Source organism: Fulmarus glacialis, unplaced genomic scaffold, assembly GCF_000690835.1.
Source record: "Fulmarus glacialis isolate BGI_N327 unplaced genomic scaffold, ASM69083v1 scaffold142, whole genome shotgun sequence".
NCBI classification, from domain to species: Eukaryota; Metazoa; Chordata; class Aves; order Procellariiformes; family Procellariidae; genus Fulmarus; species Fulmarus glacialis.
In genome coordinates this window covers 56,227-78,497 of record NW_009196942.1, presented here as the reverse complement: position 1 = coordinate 78,497, position 22,271 = coordinate 56,227, and the positions used below count along the sequence as shown (strand labels likewise).

Genomic DNA, 22,271 nt, shown 5'->3' with positions numbered 1-22,271 from the left:
CGGTTCAGCAAGAATGTTTTGTGTGCTTAGGGTAATGTCAGCATCAGGGCTGGTGATGCAAATATGCTGGACAGGTGTCTCTAAGCTGCCATATGCGTTCTGTTGGCAGGGTACGAACCATATTCAGGTGATATGAGGAAAGATTTGAATTTGGTTCCTCAGTCCTGTTGTTGCCTATCTGGAGAATGGGGCAAGTGTCTGGTTCACGTATGCACGCAAGGACAGTCAGAAGTGCCAGGGCAGAGATGTTCAGAAAGCCTTCAGGAATTCAGGATAGTGTACTTTGCAGGACAGAATATTGAGGCAGGGAGTCTTGGTCTAGAAAGATGTAGTTGTATTTTAAATATTTAAGATTTACATTGTGAGACTGTAAAGGCCACAGATGAAGTGAGCCATGGTGATTGGAGCCCTGGTATTAAAAATTAATGAATTATAGAATCACAGAACAGTTGAGATTGGAAGGGGTGTCTGAAGATCATCTAGTCTCAACACTCTGCTCGAAGCAGGGTGAAGTAGAGCAGGTTGCTCAGGGCCATCTCCGGTTTTGTTTTGAATATCTCTACCTCTAGGCAACCTGTTCCAATGTTTGACCACCCTCAAAGTAAAAGTTTTTTCCTATGCATAAGTGGAATTCCCTGTATTTCAATTTGTCTCTTTGTCTCTTGTCTTGTCAAGCGAAAAGAGTCTGTCTCAGTCATCTTTACGCTATGTCCTTCTTGTCTTGGGCAGCCCAGAACTGGACTGAGCACTGGAGATACGGTCTTAGCAGTGCTGAGTAGAGAGGAAGGATCACCTCCCTTGTCCTGGTGACATACAGCCAAGGATACATTTGGCTTTCTTTGCAACAAGAGCTTATTATCGCTGGCTCAAGCACAACTTGTCCACCAGGACTCATAGGTTCTTTTCTTCAAAACTGCTTTCTAGCTGGTCAGCTCCAGTCTGTACTGGTGCATGGTGTTCTTCCTCCCTGGTGCAAGACTTTGCATTTACCTTTTGTGCGATTCCTGTTGGCCTATTTCTCTAGCCTGTTGAGATCCCTCCGAATGGCAACACAAGCATCAACAACTCCTTCCAATTTTGTATCATGTGCAAACTTGCTGAGGATGTTCTCTTGTGCCATCATCTAGTCTTAATAAAGATGTAAACAGAATTGGCACCAGATGAAAAAAAACATCCAAGCTGTCTTGTCATCTACCAAGACAGTCATCTCAGAAGGTTATGAAGTTGGGCAAGCGTGATTTCCCCTTTGTAAATCCATGCTGACTGCTTCCAATCACTTTTTTGTCCTTAGTATGTTTGGAAGTGGTTTCCAGGAGGATTTGCTCCACCACATTCTCAGAGATCAAGGTATAATTCCCTGTGTTTCCTTCTTGCCCTTCTTGAAGATATAAGTGACATAAAGAGTTTTATTAATTGTATGGGAAAAGAAAAGAGGGAATCATCCTTCTTGTACATGTTTTCTGTGACAGCTAATACTGCAGTGGTGAAACATATTTTCAAGTCCGGGAACCCCTGGGTTATAACTTTCAAAGCAGCTCAACTGGAATGGCCACATTACTCATTTATGAACTCTATAAAGTCAGTTATATCCTGACAGAATAGCTTGGTAATGTTAACTAGTGACTTTACTGTGAGATGAGTCGTCATTTTTCTGTGTGTAAAATACTGATGTTTTCTGTGTCAGGTGTTGAGATTTAATTTGGTTGTTATAAGAACATTATGACCTTTGCATGGAAAATGGAAATGCTGTCTTACATTGCATCTGGAAGCCCTTTCTAATGCATGCTTAAATTTAACCTATCAAAGTTTATCTGAGTAAAAACCCTAAAGATTTGGTCCAGGTGGAAAAAAAATTAATTGGTTTTAATGGATTTAATTTGGCTAACTGTCCTCTGTCAAAAAATCTGGGATTTTAACATCTGATTAAAAAAAAATAGTTAAATGGGGAACCTTCTAGACAATATTGAAATGTATAATTTTTTCAAATATTTCAGTTTGATGAATGAAGTTATTTCTGTTCTAAAGCAGACATAATTTTAGTCTGTTAATGAACACTTGGTCGATATTGGATGCCTTTAGGAAATTATGGTCAAAAATGCTAAGTAGTTGAGATAAATTCTGAGTTTAAAAAAAATCCTGGATGAGGGCCAGTTGTCATGAGAGGTTACCTTGGGCATTGAGCTAATCTCGAAGTTCCTTTTCAGAAACTTCAAATCCTGTTTTCCACCTAGGTGGTCCTCGCCAGCTGGTACCGCATATATACTGCCATTATGGATTTCCTTGGTGTACCGACAAAGACATGTTGGACTGTAAACAGAGGAAAAGGGCTTAGTCCTGTTGAAAGCTGTGAGGGTGAGTTGTACTTTATTCTGGTTTCTTCCTGGAAGCGTATAATTGTGGCTTTATATATTTCAGAAGTAATAAGTATTCCTGTGTCTTTATCACTGCCATACTTTCATTTGGCTAAGCCTGTGTTTTTGGCAGGTTCACAACGTAAGTGAGAAGCATGAAAAAAAGATACACTGGGGTGAGAATGTGGGCTTTGCTTATTAGATAGCTCCTCCTACCTAGGTTGAATTATTATATTGCACTTCAAAACTTCACAGTTGTAGTCTGAGCCTTCGTAATGTTGGACTGTTATAAAGAATAAGATGTCCTAAATGTAATTGGAGGCCACTGTACATGTATTACATTTTTGTAGCTTCTGTAGAATCCCCAATACATTCCAAGTTCCTACACTTCAAAAACTTACCCTCTGTATTTCCTCCCCTAACTACAACTTGAGGAGTGGGGAGGAAGAGGAAAAAGGTAACCACAAGGCTCCCTTTTGGAGAAATCTTGTGTAGTGATTCTTCTGGGAAGAATCCTCTTCCTCTTGTGACCTACTGTTCAGCATAAGAATTGCAATCTTACACCTTGATTTTGATACCAAAGCTTGGATGCTGCCACTTTTTTGGGTTTTTTTGCATGTTTAAAGTATTGGCTTGTCAAGTAAGTATTATGCGATGAAAGTACCTTGCAGAGAAACACTTTTGAGATGTTCTACAGTCAGTTAAAGCTGAATCATAGATGGTAGCCTGTGAAGTTGTTTCATTTTATTTAAAATGTCTTTGTGTGGTGACAAGCTAGTATTTTTCCTTTGCACAAAGGCTATAAGAACTCTCTTCAGAGCTTGAATGATTCACTTTCTCCAATTTTGTCAGAAGCAATAAACAGTGAATAAATGTATAACTTTTCATTCCTGTTTTTTGGAAAAACAAAACCAAACCAACAAAAACACCAACTATTGAGACTATCGCGTTTGGTGAGCATATCATCATCTTGCTTTAGAGAACTGTCTTGCTGTATTTTCAGCAATGGTGAATAATCATTTCTGCACACAAAACTATGAAGTTTTGCTACGTTCTCTATAATGAGTAAGGCTTTTTATGCTGTACTGCTGAAATGATTAGAGCCAGGAGGTTTTAAAGAAATAATGGGAAAGAGAATAACAACAGAAGTGTGAATGCAGAAGTGTTTGTGAATGAATAAACGGAAAGATTTGCATTATTGGAAAATCTCTTGGCTTCTAATGAAACAAAGAAAGCAAAGAGCATTGTGTGTGATATCTTTAAAGATGGATTTACTCCTGCAAGAGATGGGAAGTGAGAGTATAGGGAGTACAAACCTATTCTAAAAAGCTCTATGAAGTCAAAACGTAGTCTGTAGAGAATGTTCTTAGTGATGCTTATGCCTTCTATACACTGCAGGTTTTTTCTTTACAGTTAGTGCTTCCCTCTTGGCTTGTTCTGTTGCTGACTGCCCCAATGCTGTGTCCCCCCCTCCTCTTTTTTTTTTTTTTTCTCAGAAGTGTAGTCTTCCGATTGAATCTCTACAATAATCTTGGTGACATTAACTTTTTTGTTGTCTCTTTCTGTAGATACAGTAAGGTAGTATGCTGTGTGCTGTATTATACTGATTGTATGGTGGTTTATAAGCAATATGATCTTTCTTCTATGTTTGACAACGTGTTAACTGTTTGTTTGTTAGGGTTGGGAGACCCTGCTTCCTTTTATGTTGCTGTGATTTTTCTTTTGAATGGATTAATGATGTCACTGTTCTTCATATACGGTACATACCTCAGGTAAGGCGGTTGAGACTGAGCTATTTAGTTGGTACTAGCTGTCAGTTTTTATACTAAATTTGAAAAAGTGAATGCTAGAATATCTTTATGGGATATTGCTTATTTGTTTGTGCAATAGTTGTGCTTTTTATTACATGTACATTGTCACTAAAAAAATTACTGGGACAGAGAAGCTTGTTGCTTAAAATAAATGATGATGCCGGAAAAAGTTGTGGAAAATTTCAGTGAAGTGAAATTCATTGCTACCACTGGGTTGTGGTTAAAACTAAATACTATGCAGGTTTTAAACAGCTTTTGACAGGTTTGTCCTCTTAAAATTATCAATGTAACTCATTTTTAAACAAAGTTTGAATGACAGTATACTTTTAACCAAGATTGGAGTTTCACAATGCTTTGCCTCAAGTCATATTGCATTTCTTTCAATTTAAATTTAATTGAGAAGGTAAAATATTTTTTAAGATAATGCATTCTTTTGGAGACATGTATACACTTCCCTTTTTCTATGAATTTCTGTTTTCAGTATCTGTCCTTAAATTTCAGGAACTGTAATACACTTTCATATAAAAACATTCAGCAGAAAAACAGAAGTGGAAATATTTTTCTGTTTCCCTCTATTTTCATTTGTCGGTTTTGCAAAAAAGCAAAAGGCTGCTACATTTTCGTCTGAGAGATGTGATTGTTTTTCCCCCTCATTCCCTGGCTTCACTGTCTTCTGTTCTCTTCCTGCTCTCTCTGAAGCATGTGCTGGTAGTTCAAATAAAGAACAGTGCAGGGCAGGAGCTGACAGTGGGGGTAAAGCATATATGTTTGTATTCCTTAACATAGGAAATTAATGTCTCATGTTTTCAGGAAGTAGATAAACTTTGAATATCCGTATCATTAACTTGTCATTTTTCTCTCAAGAGAGGTGTATGGAAACCCACATTTTATATATTTATGTTATTGAAAAATCAGTAAGGTCTTAATTTCTGAGTACTTTCAGGGGGCTGTGTTGAACATAAATAACTATCAAGTATTGATAGTAATTCAGTTTTTAATATAAATGATCTGTAACATAGGTAGTCAGGATGACTAGAATATAAATGCAGTTCTTTCAAGGTGTAAGCCACTAGTTATCTGGGGTTATGAAAAATAAAGCAACTACGAAGTTTCCTGCGATTAGGATTTTGATTTTATTTATTTATTTATTCTGAAGAATATTCATAGTTGGATACTAGATCTGGATGACTGCTTAGCCATTGTGGCTGTTCCAAGGTTCCTCTTAGTCAAAGCAAGCCAGAATATTTAGGCTTTTCCATAAGGTGTGAAAAATAAAAGAACTGAATCTGGAGTAATGCAATTCTACTATGCTGAAGTAGGTAATCTTATGAATTGGCATAAGTCTCCTTCATAAAGCTGATTTGTTTCTGCTGTGCATTTTGAAAGGCTTTTTCATAGCCTCACTCATTTGATGGTGGGAAACCATCCTCTAGTATTTTCTCTATCTTTTCATTCCTGAATTTGATAGCAGTAATCACCTCAAGCTTACATAATTGTTTTTTCTAAGTTTTTTTTGATCTCCCTATATGTTCGTAAAATGTGTAATCTTTATATTTCAGCCTTTATTTGCTTTTAGTCTCTTTGCAACTTTGACTAGTGATGGAGGGTGATAGGATAGTGGAAGACCACTTTCTTATCATTATTTTCCAAGCTAGCATGTGTTCTCACATCTGTGCTCCCTGTACTCTATAATGAGCTTGTTCAAGGAGTTAAGCTAGCAGAAAGCTAGTTGCTTTTGTAGGACTAGTTTTTGCTGTTTAGCTCCCTTAACCAATTTCCCCACAAGGTTAGAAGATTGGCAGACATAGTATGTCCCTGCCCTAGAACTCTGTGTATGGTCTCTGGTTATGTAAATGCACTTGGGAATCTTATATGATGCAAGTTAGTCTCAAGTTCTGGAGCATTCTGTGTTAAGATAACTGAAGCAATATGGTGAGAACTCATGCCATTTTTTTAGGGTTTTTTTATGGACAAAGGAATGGCATTTGGATGATAAGTACTTCATGCCATTTTAAGATTCTGCCTCCCCCTCAACCTTCCCTGCCTCTCTATTCTTGTAGTCAAGGGACAGAATGCTTAAGCTGACTGTCAAATACTGCATCGTGAGGAACTACCAGTAAATTTCCTGTATCTCCTTCTGACAGTATTTTTTCAGTATTTTGTTTCTTGCGTGTTAATCAACAATGAATTACAGTGTTTCTCCAGATGACTTTAAGCTTCAGCTTATTGTACCCAGGAAGTCAAAAGACTAGTTCTTTCATTATTCCAGAGCTGACTCTACCAGACAAAGTGTAACTGTTCAGGTCATCTGCAGTTCTTTAAAAATTACTAATTATTTATTAAATTTAGATTATTCTATATTAAACATGGGGGAAGTAGGTTCCAACTGATGGGCATGTACTTCACCAATTGTAGTATGGTATGGGAGTTTCAGTGGAAAGAGTTATCCTTTATCTTTTATATTGGCATAGAAAGGCTTAACTACTGTATCTCCTACATGATATCATTGCACTGTTAGCTCAACACTATACGCAACCCTCTGTGAAATAGGCTCTGTTCACTTCCTTTTCTGGAAAAGATACTGGCAATGTGCATTTCCCTATTCTGTGCTACGGATTTGCCAATCTTTTCTCATGTGGTAAAATAGTGATCCCTTATAGAGGCTGATAGCTCTAAAGCATTTATAATACAATTAAGACCTTTATATTCTAGACTTTAAGGTTTTATCACAGTGTTAACCTTTTGCATAGACCTTGAATTTTGGTTCTGGTTTTGGGTGGTTTTTTGCAAATTTTTAGTTTGCTCTGTTTCTAAGACTAACATTTTTTAATATTAAGCACATTCTTTGGGTTTCAGTGTTGATGCTTTTAGAATTTGTGGAATGAAAGTTTCAGTTTTATGTGCAAGAATGCACAATTCCTGGAGATTGTTTTAGCACTCAGTTGGTATCTTTAATCCTCAGATGTTGTACCCAGAACTCACTGTTCTGTTTGACTTGTATATTAGTGATGGGTGAAGGATCTGAGAGGATCTGAGGTTTGTTTGGTTTTTTTAAAGAATCTTAACAGCTGGCTGATATTTTGTTTAGTAGCAAAAATGTTATATTCTGTCATTCATAATAGTAATGCACTTGTGTGCACAAAAATGTTCTTTACTTTATATCACAGGACATGAGTAATTACAAATCTAGTCAAACAAATAGGAACCTTATCTATTGCTTTTTTGAGATGGGATAAATGTGAGTAATATCTTTGGTTTTAGTATTGACTCCCTGGTGCTAATTATTGAACAGGTGAATTTGGTTTAGAAATATATAAAAATCCTAAAGTCAAGGGCTTAAAAAACTTTCTCATGTTAACATCACAGTATTTCACATAAGAAATTGTATCTTGCATTGACCACATCATGCACTCATTTCTAAATATGTTCTTTGAACGTCCTTGATTTGATTACCCTAACGTAGTCTTAGATTCAGACCAAAATTTGCGAAGATCCCTGTTGGGTGATTGAGCATGCAAATTCTAAAGTTTTCTGCTGAATATCTTAGGGAAGAAATACTCCATTTATATTGCCTGGTGCTTTTAAAAAAAAAAAAAAAAAAAATTGGCACTTTTCAAGACCAAGCTCTGGGTACAGCAGATGAAGCACCAGATGTAATGATCTCAACGAAAGTTTGTGAGGAATGGAATAACCGTTTTTCAAGTTGTTTACGTTAAAATTTGTGTTCTGCAGAGAAGAGCTGGTATATGAAGAGTGGTTTGCTCTGAAATAAACATTAGCTGACTAACTAGTATTTTAATATTGTATGTACGCTGTAGATTGCTTTCCCTTGATGCTTGAAAGCATTCCCCCGTCAGTAAACTTAGCTGTACATGAGTGCTGCTTCACATTTTCCAAGCAGCATTGACCATTGTGAGATTCTATTGTACCTTTTTTTCATGTTCTTTTCACAGTGGGAGCCGTCTAGGAGGCCTCATTACCGTGATGTGTTTCTTTTTCAACCATGGAGAGGTAGGTGTCCCTCCCCTATCCCCCTCCTTTTTGGTTTTTTGTTTGTTTGGTTTTTTTAACATTAAGCTATTTCTCATTTCATTGAAGATAATGGTGTTGCTTATCTATTAGGGGATTAATTTAAAGGGAGTAAGACATCATTGAAAGCAAAATAGCCTATGACACAAAAATGTATAGTACAGTCCAATGTGTCACCTTAGATGTTTAAAAAAAAAATTCAGAAAGGAAATACATGGTAAAGTGGTCCTGAGACTGAAATCTTAGTAGCACAATGGCTTCAAGTTTCAAAACGTCAAAATATTCTGGTTTTGTGTCCATTCCAGATATAACTGGGCTAGATGTACCATATGAACAAGCGTCAGAAATGGAGGAGGTTTTCTTTAAATTGCTATGTATTTTACTGGAAATTCATGAATACACACACACGCACACAACCCCAAAGAAACCTCTGTAGTACTGATGTACTATAGCCAGGGTACACAGAGTTTAGAAACTGTGTATGTGTATAGAGAATTCCTATGCTAAACTTCTTTAGTAAGCTGCATTGGAAAAAAAAAAAAGAAGAAACTGTTGCTTAAGACATCTCTCTGTGTCCCCAGCTAATGCTGTTCATGTCATTGTTTCATATTTTGTAAGAAAAGTCATGGCTTTTATTCTGATACTCCTGGGCAGTTTTCTGGTTTTTTAATGTTCATTTTACGTATATAAATTTGTATAAATATTTTTCTAATTTTACTTAAAATGCAGCTGTACTGTGAAGATTTTCTATATGGAAACTAGCTCCCTTGTGATTTTGTTACGGGTTAGAATTGTGTTTTGTTTTCTTATTTTACTGAGCTGAACTTGGTAGAAGACTGAGTAGTAAGAATATGTAGTTGCACATAATAGAATCAAAGATGTTTCTACTCATAGTGAGCTTTGACAGTTTTCCTGTAAAACAAAAATCTCTGTGATGAAATAGCTATTTTATTTTTAAGTTTCATTTGAAACGTTTTTCGCTAAATATCCTCCATGAAGAATTTTTGCCCATGGATGGTAACTGCCTGGTCCAGACCAGGTAAACATTACAGAGTTTCTAAACTTTTTTTTGGTGCTATAAGAGGGTAAATACAAAGTTTTGTATGGGTTTCCATTCTTCGTAATGGCATTCTGAAGTGAGGTGAATATTTTATCCTTTGCTAGGAAATACTGATAGACTACGCACTGTTTTGCCAAGTCTGTGAAGGTGATAAAGTGTAACTTCAGAAAGGAACAAGCTGAAAACTTCAAAGATAGTGGTAGCAATAATGAAAAGAAGCATTTATTTCACTATGGCACAGGCAGTTCTTCTATCCATAGGAGACTCTTTAGGAGAGCTCATCTGTCTCTGTGGATGACTTGATTTGGGGGTAAAAACACAGATAATGTATTTTGGAGAATGGCATGAAATGAGGTCTGGATAGCTCTACACAGACATAGTCTGGGCTTAGGTGGAGCTTAAGTAGGGTGACCCCCATTCAGGCTCAACTGTATGGATTTCTGGAGAGCAATAGGACTTACTTGCAGAGGTGCAGTGTTAGATCCTAGCTGGCTCGTTGCATTTGTACTGTACCTGATGAAATAACTCAGAGTTGTTTGATATTGTTGTGTATGTAGAGTTATGGTTATACATGTAAGTTATATATGTAGTTATATGTATGTAGGTGGTCTAGCTTCACTGTGTGTACTGTTGAATCACATGCAGTGGATGTGCATGTGCACGTGTGTGTATAAAAAACTATTTAACTCTTCCATATGCCTCTGATTCTGTGGAAATTATCTGGCATGTTGTTCAACAGTACGGACCGGGGAGCTAAACCAGTTGCTAAAAATTTGCTTTCCTTTTCTGGAAGGATAGGACTGAACTACATGGGTAAGCCTCATCTGCAAGTCTTGGTAGCTCAGATCTAATGCTGTGTAAAAGTGGTTAGCCTTCTGGCGTTGAGCTGATGATCCTAAGGCAGTATGTTTTTATTTGTGCTGTGCTTGTGTTACTGTGTTTTAATGATTTCAAGCTTAGGCAGAACTGATGTATTTATACCTGCAGCAAAGTTAGTTTACAGGCTTGATAAATCATCCACGTATGATTGAGTTTAGTATTACATTCCGAATATAGAAAAATAGCATGGGCTACATTAGTCAATCCATTTTAAGATAACGCTTTCTTTTTATGGTTGTATATGCTCATCATTTCTTTCATTTCTTTATCTCCTCCAGTATCAAAAGATTTAGTAAATCAAATGTTGCTGTAATCTTGAAAAATGATCAAAAAGACTACACTGCTTTAGAATAATCATGATTATATTTATTGCTAAAAAAAATAATTTCAACTAATCACATCTGTGCAGTCAGCTGAAGACAACACATTAGTGTGTATATATATATTTATGAAAGGTTTATTTTAATTGTAATCAGGGTGGAGCTTTTACAGAGAGTGCTTTTAGACAGCAAGGACTGTGTTTGATTAATGTGATGGGCTTCTGTACTTTGCATTTATTTTACACTATTTCTACACATTTATTTTACACTATTAATTTAACGTATTTGTGAAATAGCAAGACAATAAGCAAGGAACTGTATAATGTTGATTCTAGTGACTTCTTTGGTAAAACAGTATTTTAAAAAATGGTTTTAAGATTATAGGAGGTGAAGGAGAAGGAACATCCTGGCGTCAACATCCTATAAGCTTTCATAGATTCATTATAGTCCATATCAAGATGAACTACGTTTTTGTCCTGTAGTTGTAAAGAACCTACTTCCAATTTTTAGTGCAAATCTATTGATAGCCATTTTGAACCTCTTTCTTTGTATGTCAAAGTTGCCCTGTGAAGTTGTAATTATTTTTTTGATGGTCAGTGCCATCTGCAAGCACTTTATAAAGAGTTGAATATAAACATTGGAGATGATCGTTGTGGCTGAGCCATTTCTCATGAAGCCCAAGAAATTAATGGAAAAGCTATTCAGTTGACTTCATGTATTATGCTTTGCTTTATTAGGTTAAAGAGTGAAGTATATAAGTTAGTATAAGCTCTGTAAGAGCTTAATTTCATGTGTTCAATTCTACTGCCCTGTTTTGGAGGTCAGCTTCGGATTTTATATTTCATGTGCTGTTGCTAGTAGAAATGTGAAATGTTTATAACCTAGAGAACTCGAGCATAATGAAGAATATGTTGGTCTATCCTTCAGATCCTCTCCCCACACACTTTCTCTAAGTGTGACAAGTTGCTGCCTGAATTTGAGAATGGTTTTAGTTACCTGAATGAGTTGTTAATTTCAGCAGAAGCAGGGACAAGCAGCTGCTGTCCGGGCTTTTTTCTTGGGTGTTCTCTTGCTGCCACGTTTAATTTTGGAAAAGCAGTGATCTATTTTAATTAAACAGTGCATCATAGACCTCATGTCTGGAAGCTGCTTCCTTTTTACCTTCTCTTTTCTGCTTCCTGGCTTGTTTTTTTTAAGTTTGTGAGTAAAATCTCATGTAGCTTGTTTTTTGCTTTATTGAAGTATCTGTGGTCATTCATTTTGAAATACAAATGCGTTGTTTTATGAAAATGTAGCAGCAAATGTTATCAGCTAACCCAGTTCTTATTTTTAGTGCACCCGTGTCATGTGGACTCCACCTCTTCGTGAAAGTTTCTCATACCCATTCCTTGTGCTTCAGATGTTGCTTTTGACCTATATTCTCAGGTACCTCTCAATTTATACTGAGCTCTTTACAATGATTGAAAAAATTGAATGTCACAGGACATTTTTTTAAATGCGTTTATTTAAATACTAAAGTGCCTCTGTATGCTGTAGCAGTGATGTCATTAACATAGAAACTTTCCTGTGACATTTTTTTAAATGCGTTTATTTAAATACTGAAGTGCCTCTGTATGCTGTAGCAGTGATATCATTAACATAGAAACTTTCCTGTGGCTGTTACATTGCAGACGCTGCACCAGTAGAACTGCAGTCATATTACTCACTTATTAAAAGGAAAAACTTTGCAACTTGAAGGCATGATTAAAATAAAAATCAGAATTACTGTGTTGGCAAATACGTATCTAAACTAAAAATCAGAATTTTTGGTTGATGTCACTTCCTTCCCATGAGAAGCAAGCTGATACTCCATCAATTGGTTTTGTCCCTCTTGGAGAGTGGTATGTTGGTTGCACTTAGAATAAGCGTATGCGATGCAATGGAGGATGCTATAGGCACCCATAAGCTAGTATGTTCTTGCAGTTTTCTATGACTAATGAACTAGTCTAATTAACTAGTTCAATGATTTAGAACAATCTAATTTTTTTTTTCTTGAGTTTATTAGCCCAGCGGTTGTTTCTGGCTTGTGGCATGATTGTGTTAGTGTCTTGCCCCTGTTTTGAAAACTAAGCGTGATCGTTAATATTTGAGGGCTTTTCCACCAACTCCATCACATCAGGTTTGCAGTGTATTTATGATTTAGCTGAACTTGGTACTTGTAACCCCAGATTTTCCTTTATTAGGCCATACTGATTTGTAGTTATTGATGATTAAACAAAAAATATTTTGTGCTCGTCTATCACTAACTTGTGGTTTTTAGGCGAGGAAAAGATACATGCTTTCCAGAAAAATATTTTGAGGAATAGTTTGTAGAGTGATTGCTAGATTTCATATTAGAAAGACACCTGTTCACTTCATGCTAAATTGTGAGGTCAAACAAAAAAACCGAGGAAGTTACACTTTAAGTTAGGATGATCAGAGCGCATATATTCTGTACCTATAATTATGACACTTCTTTATTAGATAGATTCACTCCTGTTCTTCAAATCTTGGTACATAAAATAGTACCTAGGCTTGCTTACTGATGAGAAGTAGGTATTTAATCTAAGCATTTGAGAGTGAGGTTCCAAAAAGGAGATACACATTTTAACTTTCTGTTTCTCAGTTGTAATTCCAGCTTCAAGAGCAGCTCTGTTTTATGTATAGGAGTATTCCAATGAAATACAGGAACTATCTTTGAAATAGACTAGAACTTAAATTCTCCATTAGTTGTATCACTTGTATCACATTTGTATCACAATGTATTACTTAATACGTTAGACTCATGCTCAGCATGACTTCCAATAGAAGTTAATCTTCAGGCTTTGTAAAAGAAGCTGAAGAAAATTTTACAGAATTTGGTAATCTGTTGGATTTGGGTTTTACAGCAGAATATTTATGTTGTCTTCATCTGTTGGAGGCCACTTAGTGACATTTGAAACATGACATGTTTCTGAAGTGAACTCAGAACTAACACAGGATTAAATAAATAAGACTTATAGTAGGACGCAGAGAATGGGCTGTTTCCAGTTAAAAGATGAGTTTCATTTATTTGTCATTGTCTCCTGCTCTGAAACCTCACTCAGGATTGCTGGCAGAAAGTTGCAGAAAGTAAATATGGAAAAAATGTGAGAGAGAGGATTTAAATCACTTTCAAATGCAGACTGTTCTGAGAATAGTTGTGATCCCAGCTGAAATGAAAATGGCTGTGACCTGACTTTAGAGTTGTTACAAGAAGGTGGACCACTGCAAGTGATGTAGGTTGGCCTGCTATATTACACGCTGCCAGGAAAAGACTTGTTTGGTAATGAGTGACTCATCAAATAGTTAAGGAACATTAAGCATCAGAACTATTGTTTTTGGAAACTGATGGAAAATGAATATTAAATTTACTTGAGTAGTGTTATTTGTAGTTTATCAGTATTGCTAGCTAACTTCCAAGGTCACTTTGTTTTTATTGCTTTCTTTATTGTACTTTTCAATAATATGCAAATACCTGTGTAATTTTACTTTACTGATGTCTATTCTGTCTCTTTTTCCCAAGGATTCCGAATATTAATACAGGAAGCTTGATTGCACTGTGTGTTTCTAATATCTTTTTCATGCTTCCCTGGCAGTTTGCTCAGTTTGTTCTTCTAACACAGGTAAGACCATATTCACCTCTAAATAACCTCTTTGTCTTATCTAGGCAAATTGACTGCTTTGTATAGATAGCCATTGAGTTCAATACTATACCAATGCTTTACTTTTAGCCAGATTTCACTCTTGCTCTCAGGGAAGATTCACACCATTTATCACATCAGTATTTTTCTAGTCTTAAGTTTAAGAGTTGACTGTTTACACCACTCAGTCTTCTGTTTCCAGGACTAAGAAATTTATTTTTCTCTTAAAAGCAGCTTTCAGCCTCAGATCAGTACCTTAGAACAAGTGCAGAACAAGAAAAAACTTTGTATATTGAAGTATAAAAATAAAAAAGGCATAGATCTTGCATCTCTTTAGGCTATTCAAAATTTTTAAATGGAGCAATGTTTGCATGGCATGTAATATCTGGCATGATTTTGCATGATTTGCTATTTAATTTTGATGAGCCTGTGAGTAGTGGCATAATCTTACTGTCTGAGAGTTTGGACAGTTGAGGTAACTTTAGCTAGTGTTGAAATACAGTAAATGCTAATGTGAGCAATAGGATACTGTCATACAGCACACTTTCTTAGTGTTTAAATTGACTGAAATGTAGCCTGTTGGTTGAAATCCATCTATGTCCCCATACCTTTTGACTTGTCTGTCCTACTTGAAGCAGATGTTGCTTGGTTTGAGTTGATAGTTTTGAACAATCAATATATGCTGTGGTATGCAAATTTCCTAACTGCAGAAGAGGAAGCCGTTAAATTCTGTAAAATGTTGTTGGAAACTCATCGCTGTAACCTGTTTAAGATGCTGGGCCTGAAATTTGAAATTACAAGTTCAATTCATAATTTCATTAATTTCCCATGTGACTTTTAGCAAGCTGCCTAATCAATGAATCTCATTTTCCTCAGCAGCAAATAATGGATGTTCCCATACTTTGCTGAAAAGTTAAGGTTAAATAATGTTAATGAATGATTTGTTTTGGTTTTTTTTAAATCTAAGGGTGAAAGATGATGAGTTAGTGCTGTGTTTTGATGACTTGCATTTTTGTAAAGCTGAATACTTAAATATTCACATGAATTTGATAATTGTTATTCAGAGCACCACAACAGGTTTTTTGAAATAAACCATTAAGAAATGTCTAAGTATTTACTTAGCAAAAAAGTAGCAATAAAAGTTAGTTTGATTGTTTGAATAATCACTTTTTTGTATGAGTGTGTGTTCTGCTAGAAAGAGTACACTACTGCAAATTGTTTAAACTTATCTTTCACTTTTGATTCTAGATAGCTTCATTATTTGCTGTGTGTATTATGGGTTATATTGACTCCTGCAAATTACAGAAGATACTCTCTGCTCATATGGTAATACTTTTTTTTTTTAAATTTAAATCCCCTAAAACAGGTCAGAGCATCAAAAGAGGCCATTTGTCTGAAGTGTTTTCCTTAGTTTCAAGGTGCTTGAAAAGATGCAATAATAAGGGATGGAGGGGCCTGGATTTGAATATTTGATCTTATGTATATTTATATCACAATGTCAGAAACTAGGATCCCTCTGGCGCACAGGAATTTTTGAAGTCTAGAAAAATTATTATCCCAAAAGATTTGTAGAAATACTGGCCTCTCCTTTCTGTCTCTAATCATTCCATGGACTTGAAGGTACTGTTTCGAACAACAGATTAGAAAACATACCAAGTAATAGAGCGTGAGCAATAAGAAGTTGAAAAGGCAGCATTCATCTCATGCCATAGGTTAGTAGAAACAAAAAAATGAGATGTTAGTAAGTCAAAACTTACTGTTAGTAAGTCTTTATTACTGAAGGAGAAGAACCCCAGCTAAAATACGTTTTTGAAGACTTCTGTAGTCTTGACCATGCAAAGATGTTGTGGTTGAACTATTTGGGGAGATATTTAGAAAGCAGGACAAAGAAAGTCTGAGGAAAAACTATTTTTTCAAAAATGGGTGAGAAAGTCAACAAAAGAAGGAGATGATAAATAAAAGGCATGTAAGTTTCTGCATAATGTATCTGATTTTCATTTTTAAAGTTAAGATAATGATCAAGTTTTGCTACCAGAAGTTTTGCTTTTTGAAGCGAGATGACAGCTTTAAATATACAGCAAGATGTAAGCAACTTTTTTGAAGAAATATGGCTATCTTTAAAAATATATTTTTGCTAAAATTGTGCTATGCAAATTTAGCGGGCACAGAGAATGTTTGCCACAGGAAAGAAGCTTTGAGCTAAATTGTATTTCATATGTTTTCAAACATATTTTGAAATACTGTAAATGATAAATTAAAGACAGTAGTAAGTTCTATGTGACTAATTTCTATGCAACTAATTTTTGGAATAAACCTGGGACGCCAAATGCTTGTTCCTGGTCAGATTTACCAGGAAAATTTGCAAATAAGCATCTTGGTTTAGTAATTTTTTACAGAAGCGGGATGAAATACTTAAACCTTTTGGCTTATGTCAATAGCTATATCATAATTTTGATGCCAAAGTGTCATAAAAAGCCTATTTTCAGATAGATAAACAATCATGTTATATTACCGAGAAAGCTTAATAAGGCTGAGTAAATTGCCAGTCTTTGTTTTGTGGTGTTTTCAATTTTTGCTCCCCGCCACTTTTCTGTGGAAAACTATGTGAGGGGGGAGTACAAAAGTCTGTATATTTTATAACTAACTACATTATTTTTCCTTATTCCTGTGTGTAGAAGAAGACAGAGGTTGATCATTGATTTTGCTCTCCAAGTTAGAAAGCAAGCTGAATTACATTTTCTATTAAAAAGAAAGCACAGTAGGAGATCAGGATGCTGCATAAAAGTTGTATTTCAGCCTTGACTTTCAACCTCATATAGTTAACTGCGTATGATCAAATAGTCAGGGTTCTGCTTCCTTGACTTTGGTGATGATTATGTTTTAAATGTATGCTTCTCGGTTTGGAAGAAAGAAGACAACAAACATCTTATTCAACATTTTTATGTTTGTCCAGAATTCTGAAAGATAACAAACAGGATGGAGAAATAATACAAAAATTTGAAAAAAATGAATATGTTAAGAATAACTTCAAAAATATAGCTGGTATATCACGTAAGATGAGTTAGCCCTATGATCAGATCTTTTTGTCTATAAGGACTTTTAAAATATAAATTAACATAATAAACTACACTTGGCTACCTATCACCATTAAGTCCTTATAATCAGTGTTTTCAGAACAATTCTGTAACCTGAGTATCAAGCTTGCACTTGCTGTGAAGTAGGTGTCTTTAAATTTAAAGCTGTTCATACAAGGTGATTTCTATACTTGGGCAATTCTTACCTTTTCTGTTTTAAATTTAATTATTTTTATTTTCTTCTTTCAGGTATCTCTTTTAGTATGTTTTATTCTGATGTTTGGCAATTCAATGTTATTGACATCATATTATGCTGCATCTTTAGTAGTTATCTGGGTAAGTTGTTTAAGAAGAAAATCATATGACATGCTAAGACTAATGCTGTACTGTTATGTATGTATTGATGTAAAATGTGAAACTGCCGCATCACCAGATAGTTGAGAAATCTTTCACATGACAAACAGAATTAGACCTTAAAGATATTTGGAAAATGGGTAAATACTAATTTTAAAAATCATGGGTTTACACCAAGACCTCTTCATAAGAGAAATTCAGTTAAGGCTCAGTTCTCTTCTTTTTATAGCTCTCTCCTTTTTATAAAAATATAAAATTTACCACATATGTATTTTTGACCAGAATAATTGTAAAACAAGAACATGAGCAAGGAGGAGTTTGTTTTAAATGCTTCTTTATTGATTGTGAAACTGCAAATGCAGAACAAGTGACTAAAACATATATAACAATGGTTTAAGACTATTTGAAACTGCTGAGTCATGCTAACATGTTAGTGAAATTACTCACTGAAGACTCATCATCTCATCATTCACTATCTTAATTTTTCCTTAAATAGGAGAACCAACCCCCAACCTCTGTCAGTTTCATATAGTTTCTTTTAAGGGATTTATGTACATAGGAAATAGGAGATAAGACTGTGTGAACAGATCTAGTTTAGCATACTACATATCATCTCCATTTCTGATTCTTTTTGCCTTTCCTAGAAGCTTAGGGTGAGCTCAGTGATTTTTTTGTTTGTTTGTTTATATTTTGTCCATCAACAAGAGTGGTAATTTCTCACTTCTGCTGAGAATAAGCCGTCTTGGCTACTGGTATTTGCTGTAGTATAGTTTGCTTGTTATAAACCCACTCTAGTTTCTTGTCGCAGCTTCTGTAATTTTATACTAAGTACAGGTACATTGAGTTTCTTGCCTATTTTTTGCTTTGGAAAAAATATTTATTGTTTGTCTGTTATTTGGGTGCTTAGAGTGTCACATATGAACTGGGTTTCTGAAAGCTTTCAAGTTCATTCTCATTTTTTCTTAATTACATTGTTCATCAGATTAGCTTAAAGTGAGTCTTCCTTGTGTCATAAAATGAGGAACATAATGTGAAACAGAAAAATACCAGTAACTCCTCCCACCCCCCATATTCTGTTGCCTTGTTTGAAAATTGTTTGTATTATGCTGCCAGTAATTTATTTATTGCTTCAGATGTCTCTTGTCATTCGTGGAAGCAGACATAATTCAGTTTCCCATTGGCTTTGATTTAAAGAACCTTAGAGCTGTATAATACAGAATCTTACTTGTTAAGGAGAAGAGTACTCTTCCATTAATTGAATATAAACTGCAGTAAGAGTTTTTGTGTTGGCATGCTTTGCCAATGCAGGGTGAGATCACAATATTAGATATTAATTCATATTTCAGGTTGTATTAATTATGGAGGATTTTTTAATAAATAGCTGTGAGGTGCAATAGGCGCTTACAAAAACAAAAAAACCCTTCATCCAGGGTACTGGAATATCTTATTGTTACTATATGTTACCTAAAAAATGTACGTTCGTTTTTTTTATTAGGGAATTCTTGAATTGAGTCCAAAAGTCTTGAAAAGCAGCAGAAGAGAAGTCTATCTATGGGTAAGGAATTTAATACATTTTGAATTTCAGAAAAGAACTATGACTTTATTTTCTTTTAATGAAATACAGAAATAACTTCTGGTTTATTTTCTAATAGTCGAAAATCAAGAAATATAGCTGAACTATTCTCTTTAAGTAAATTGTCCATATTCCCAGAAATTAATCTTAAATTACTGAAGGAAGAAAAGGGGCATAAACATACATTTATATCAGAAAATTGAAATAGCCTTGAAATGGCAACACATTTAGTTTTAAATTACCAACTTAAACATGTTTACAAAAACCTAGGACCTGTATGAAAATCTCTTCAAAGTAAAGGACAATTTAGAAAAGGCAAGTCAAAGGCTAACAGTGGTTGCAGAAATGGAGATTAAGATATTGAATTAGATACTCACTAAAATGTGTCCCATATATTTTTTTAAGATATTTTTATAACAACAGCAAGCAGCTTGTAATTACATAACTAAGTAAAGGAAGAAAGTCGGAGTAAAACACTGTAGGGTGTGCGGGTGGGGTTTGAGGGCAGTAGAAGTCATGTCCAAACATGGAGGACGCCCCCAAAACTATGACAAATAAAATATAGCACTGTAGAAAACATGAGAAGCAACTTGCTGCTTAAGACATAACTTGTAAAAATAGGAGCCTACTGAGACTGTATCTGGCTTAAGATGGGCATTCTTGTTAAATGAAGGGTAACCTGGTAGCAAAACTGGATGGAATTCATACAGTTATTATCAGGGAATTAGAATATAAGGGAATTAAAAAAAAAATACTTATAACAAACTGCAGTGCTCGTATAACCTGCTAATGTGGTTAGCTGTGGTACCAGGGGAAATGGGAGTGTAGGCAAATCTCATGTCAGTTTTTAAAAAGGACATCCAAACATGTGTGGATCTGCAGACCAATAAGTCTAACTTTTGTAAAAGAATAAGAACTTGAACAGTTTTTAAGTTTTTAAGGCTATATGTACAGCAATATAATGAGATAGGTCCAATACAGCCTCTGTGAAAGGAAATAATGTCTGGCAAATGTATTTGACTTCTTTGAAGGATGTAGATAAGGGTGTGTGGGTGAATGCAATGCACTTGAATTTCAGAAACCTTTTGGGGAAGATACCTAACTGGAACTATAAAAGCAAATAAGCTCTATGGGATAAGGTGTGAATGTTAGAAGGTAAGAAACAAAGGGTGGGATTAAATGGTAAGTTTTCAAAAGAAGACTACCACCACCACCCTAAGTATGTATATAAAGTAATTTAAATAAGTTCTTGCCACTCAGCAGAGAAATCTTGGAATTCTTATGAAAAGTTCTCTGAACACATTGATTCATTACTGAGCAGGCGTCAAAAAGGAAGATACATGATGGAAGTCATGGAGAAGGAACTGCAGAGAAAGCAGAAAATATTTTTTTATTTTGTCAACTCATACTTAGCATCCTAAATATTGCAAGCAGTCTCAGTCAATATGTCTTACTTTAAAAAAAAAAAAAAGATAGAATGCCTTCCCCCAAAAGGCACTGCCATCAAATTTAAGTAGAGAGAGTATGAAGATAATTATTAATGTAGAATTGCTGAATAGCTGAGATTTTAAAATAGGTTAGAATTCTACATCTTGTAAAATAAAGGTAAATATGACAAAGCCAGTGAATAGAAGTAGGATATAATTATAGTTTGTTTAGTGCCCTTATGCTAGCAGCAATAAGCTTGTAAGAGAGAAGAAGGATACTGTGGAAGCAACAAAGATAGAGGCATTCAGAAAAGGATTAGGTACCTCCTAGGTATTTAGGTTCATTTGCAGCTATTAAATGGGGTGGTTGAATGCAACCCATCGTCACATAAAAACCCTGGTTACATTAGGGTAAAGATCAGTTTGTATTTTGTTGTTATATTCTCTCTGAAAGCATCTACTGCTGGTCCCAGATACAAGATACTGAACCAGGTTGTCCTATTCATTTGATCCGGTTTTATAAAGAATTAGCTAGATTAAGCCAGATTGCCAGGAATTTAATCTTTCTGGTACAGGGGTAAACATGATATGTAACTAGAAGTAATAATTGTACATACTTTCTTTGTATTTCCTTCAAGTTCTAACTTGAGATTATTTTGAAAAGGTACTATAAATCAGCAAATTCCTCCAAAGATTTGAATTAGCAGAGTAGTACAACCTGATAATATGGAGAGGCTATTGCTGGGAAATAATTACTGCACACTGGTGTATGCAAAACAGATGGAATCGACAGTTAGGCTGCTCCTGTTCAAAGTTAACTGTGGTACCTCCTCTGCTACAATGTCACATGCAGCGGTACAGCTGTAGTATAAATCAATTGCACAAAATTATTTCAGCTGTAATAGAAAATACAAAAAACCTTAAAACATCCTAGTGTACTGAAGTTTAGGAAGTGTAATTTGTTAGAAATTACTGTACTTATTGGTGATAACATAGAAGAGTTTGTAACTAGTAGCTAAATTTAGTAAGCTTTTTAAAAAAGAAAAGCTTTCTTTAAAAGTTTATTGAGACATAGAATCATTTAGGTTGGAAAAGACCTTTCAGATCATCAGTCCAACAGTTAACCTAACACTGCCAAGTCCACAACTAAACCATGTCCCTAAGCACCACATCTACAGGTCTTGTAAATGCCTCCAGGGATGGTGACTCAAGCACTTCCCTGGGCAGCCTGTTCCAATGCTTGACAACCCTTTCGGTGAAGAAATTCTTCCTAATCTCCAATTTAAACTTTCCCTGGTGCAACTTGAGGCCATTTCCTCTTGCCCTATCACTTCTTACTTGGGAGAAGAGACCAACACCCACCTTGCTCCAGCCTCCTTTCAGGTAGTTGTCGAGAGCAAGGAGGTCTCCCCAGAGCCTCCTTCTCTCCAGTCCCAGTTCCCTCAGCCGCTCCTCATAAGACCTGTACTCTAGACCCTTCACCAGCTTCGTTGCTTTTCTGTTTATTTCATTCTGAATATATATTTTTTTTTTTAAGGTCATTGAAGGATGTGCCTGGTTATTTGGGACAGTCACCTTGAAATACCTAAATTCTTTAGCTTTTGGAATAGCTGATGATGTAAGTTCTCTTATCTGAGTATCTGGTTGGTGTCTTTCAAAAGTTTTTTTAGTTCTTAATATTTTGATTTTGGCATCTTACTGATATACTTTCCT

General features: G+C 35.3%; 1 protein-coding gene across 1 annotated transcript in view; it reads left to right on the top strand.

Moving 5' to 3' along the window:
- The window catches only part of LOC104072776 (probable C-mannosyltransferase DPY19L1), a gene marked incomplete at its 5' end in the record, with an annotated part of 48,456 nt that overhangs the window by 9,930 nt on the left and 16,255 nt on the right, over positions 1-22,271 (top strand). The window contains 9 exons of the mRNA XM_009572347.1: positions 2,232-2,352; positions 4,030-4,123; positions 8,116-8,173; positions 11,784-11,875; positions 14,013-14,112; positions 15,379-15,456; positions 17,454-17,540; positions 19,054-19,113; positions 22,096-22,176. Coding sequence (XP_009570642.1) covers positions 2,232-2,352; positions 4,030-4,123; positions 8,116-8,173; positions 11,784-11,875; positions 14,013-14,112; positions 15,379-15,456; positions 17,454-17,540; positions 19,054-19,113; positions 22,096-22,176 — 771 coding nt within the window. The remainder of the gene's footprint in view (positions 1-2,231; positions 2,353-4,029; positions 4,124-8,115; positions 8,174-11,783; positions 11,876-14,012; positions 14,113-15,378; positions 15,457-17,453; positions 17,541-19,053; positions 19,114-22,095; positions 22,177-22,271) is intronic.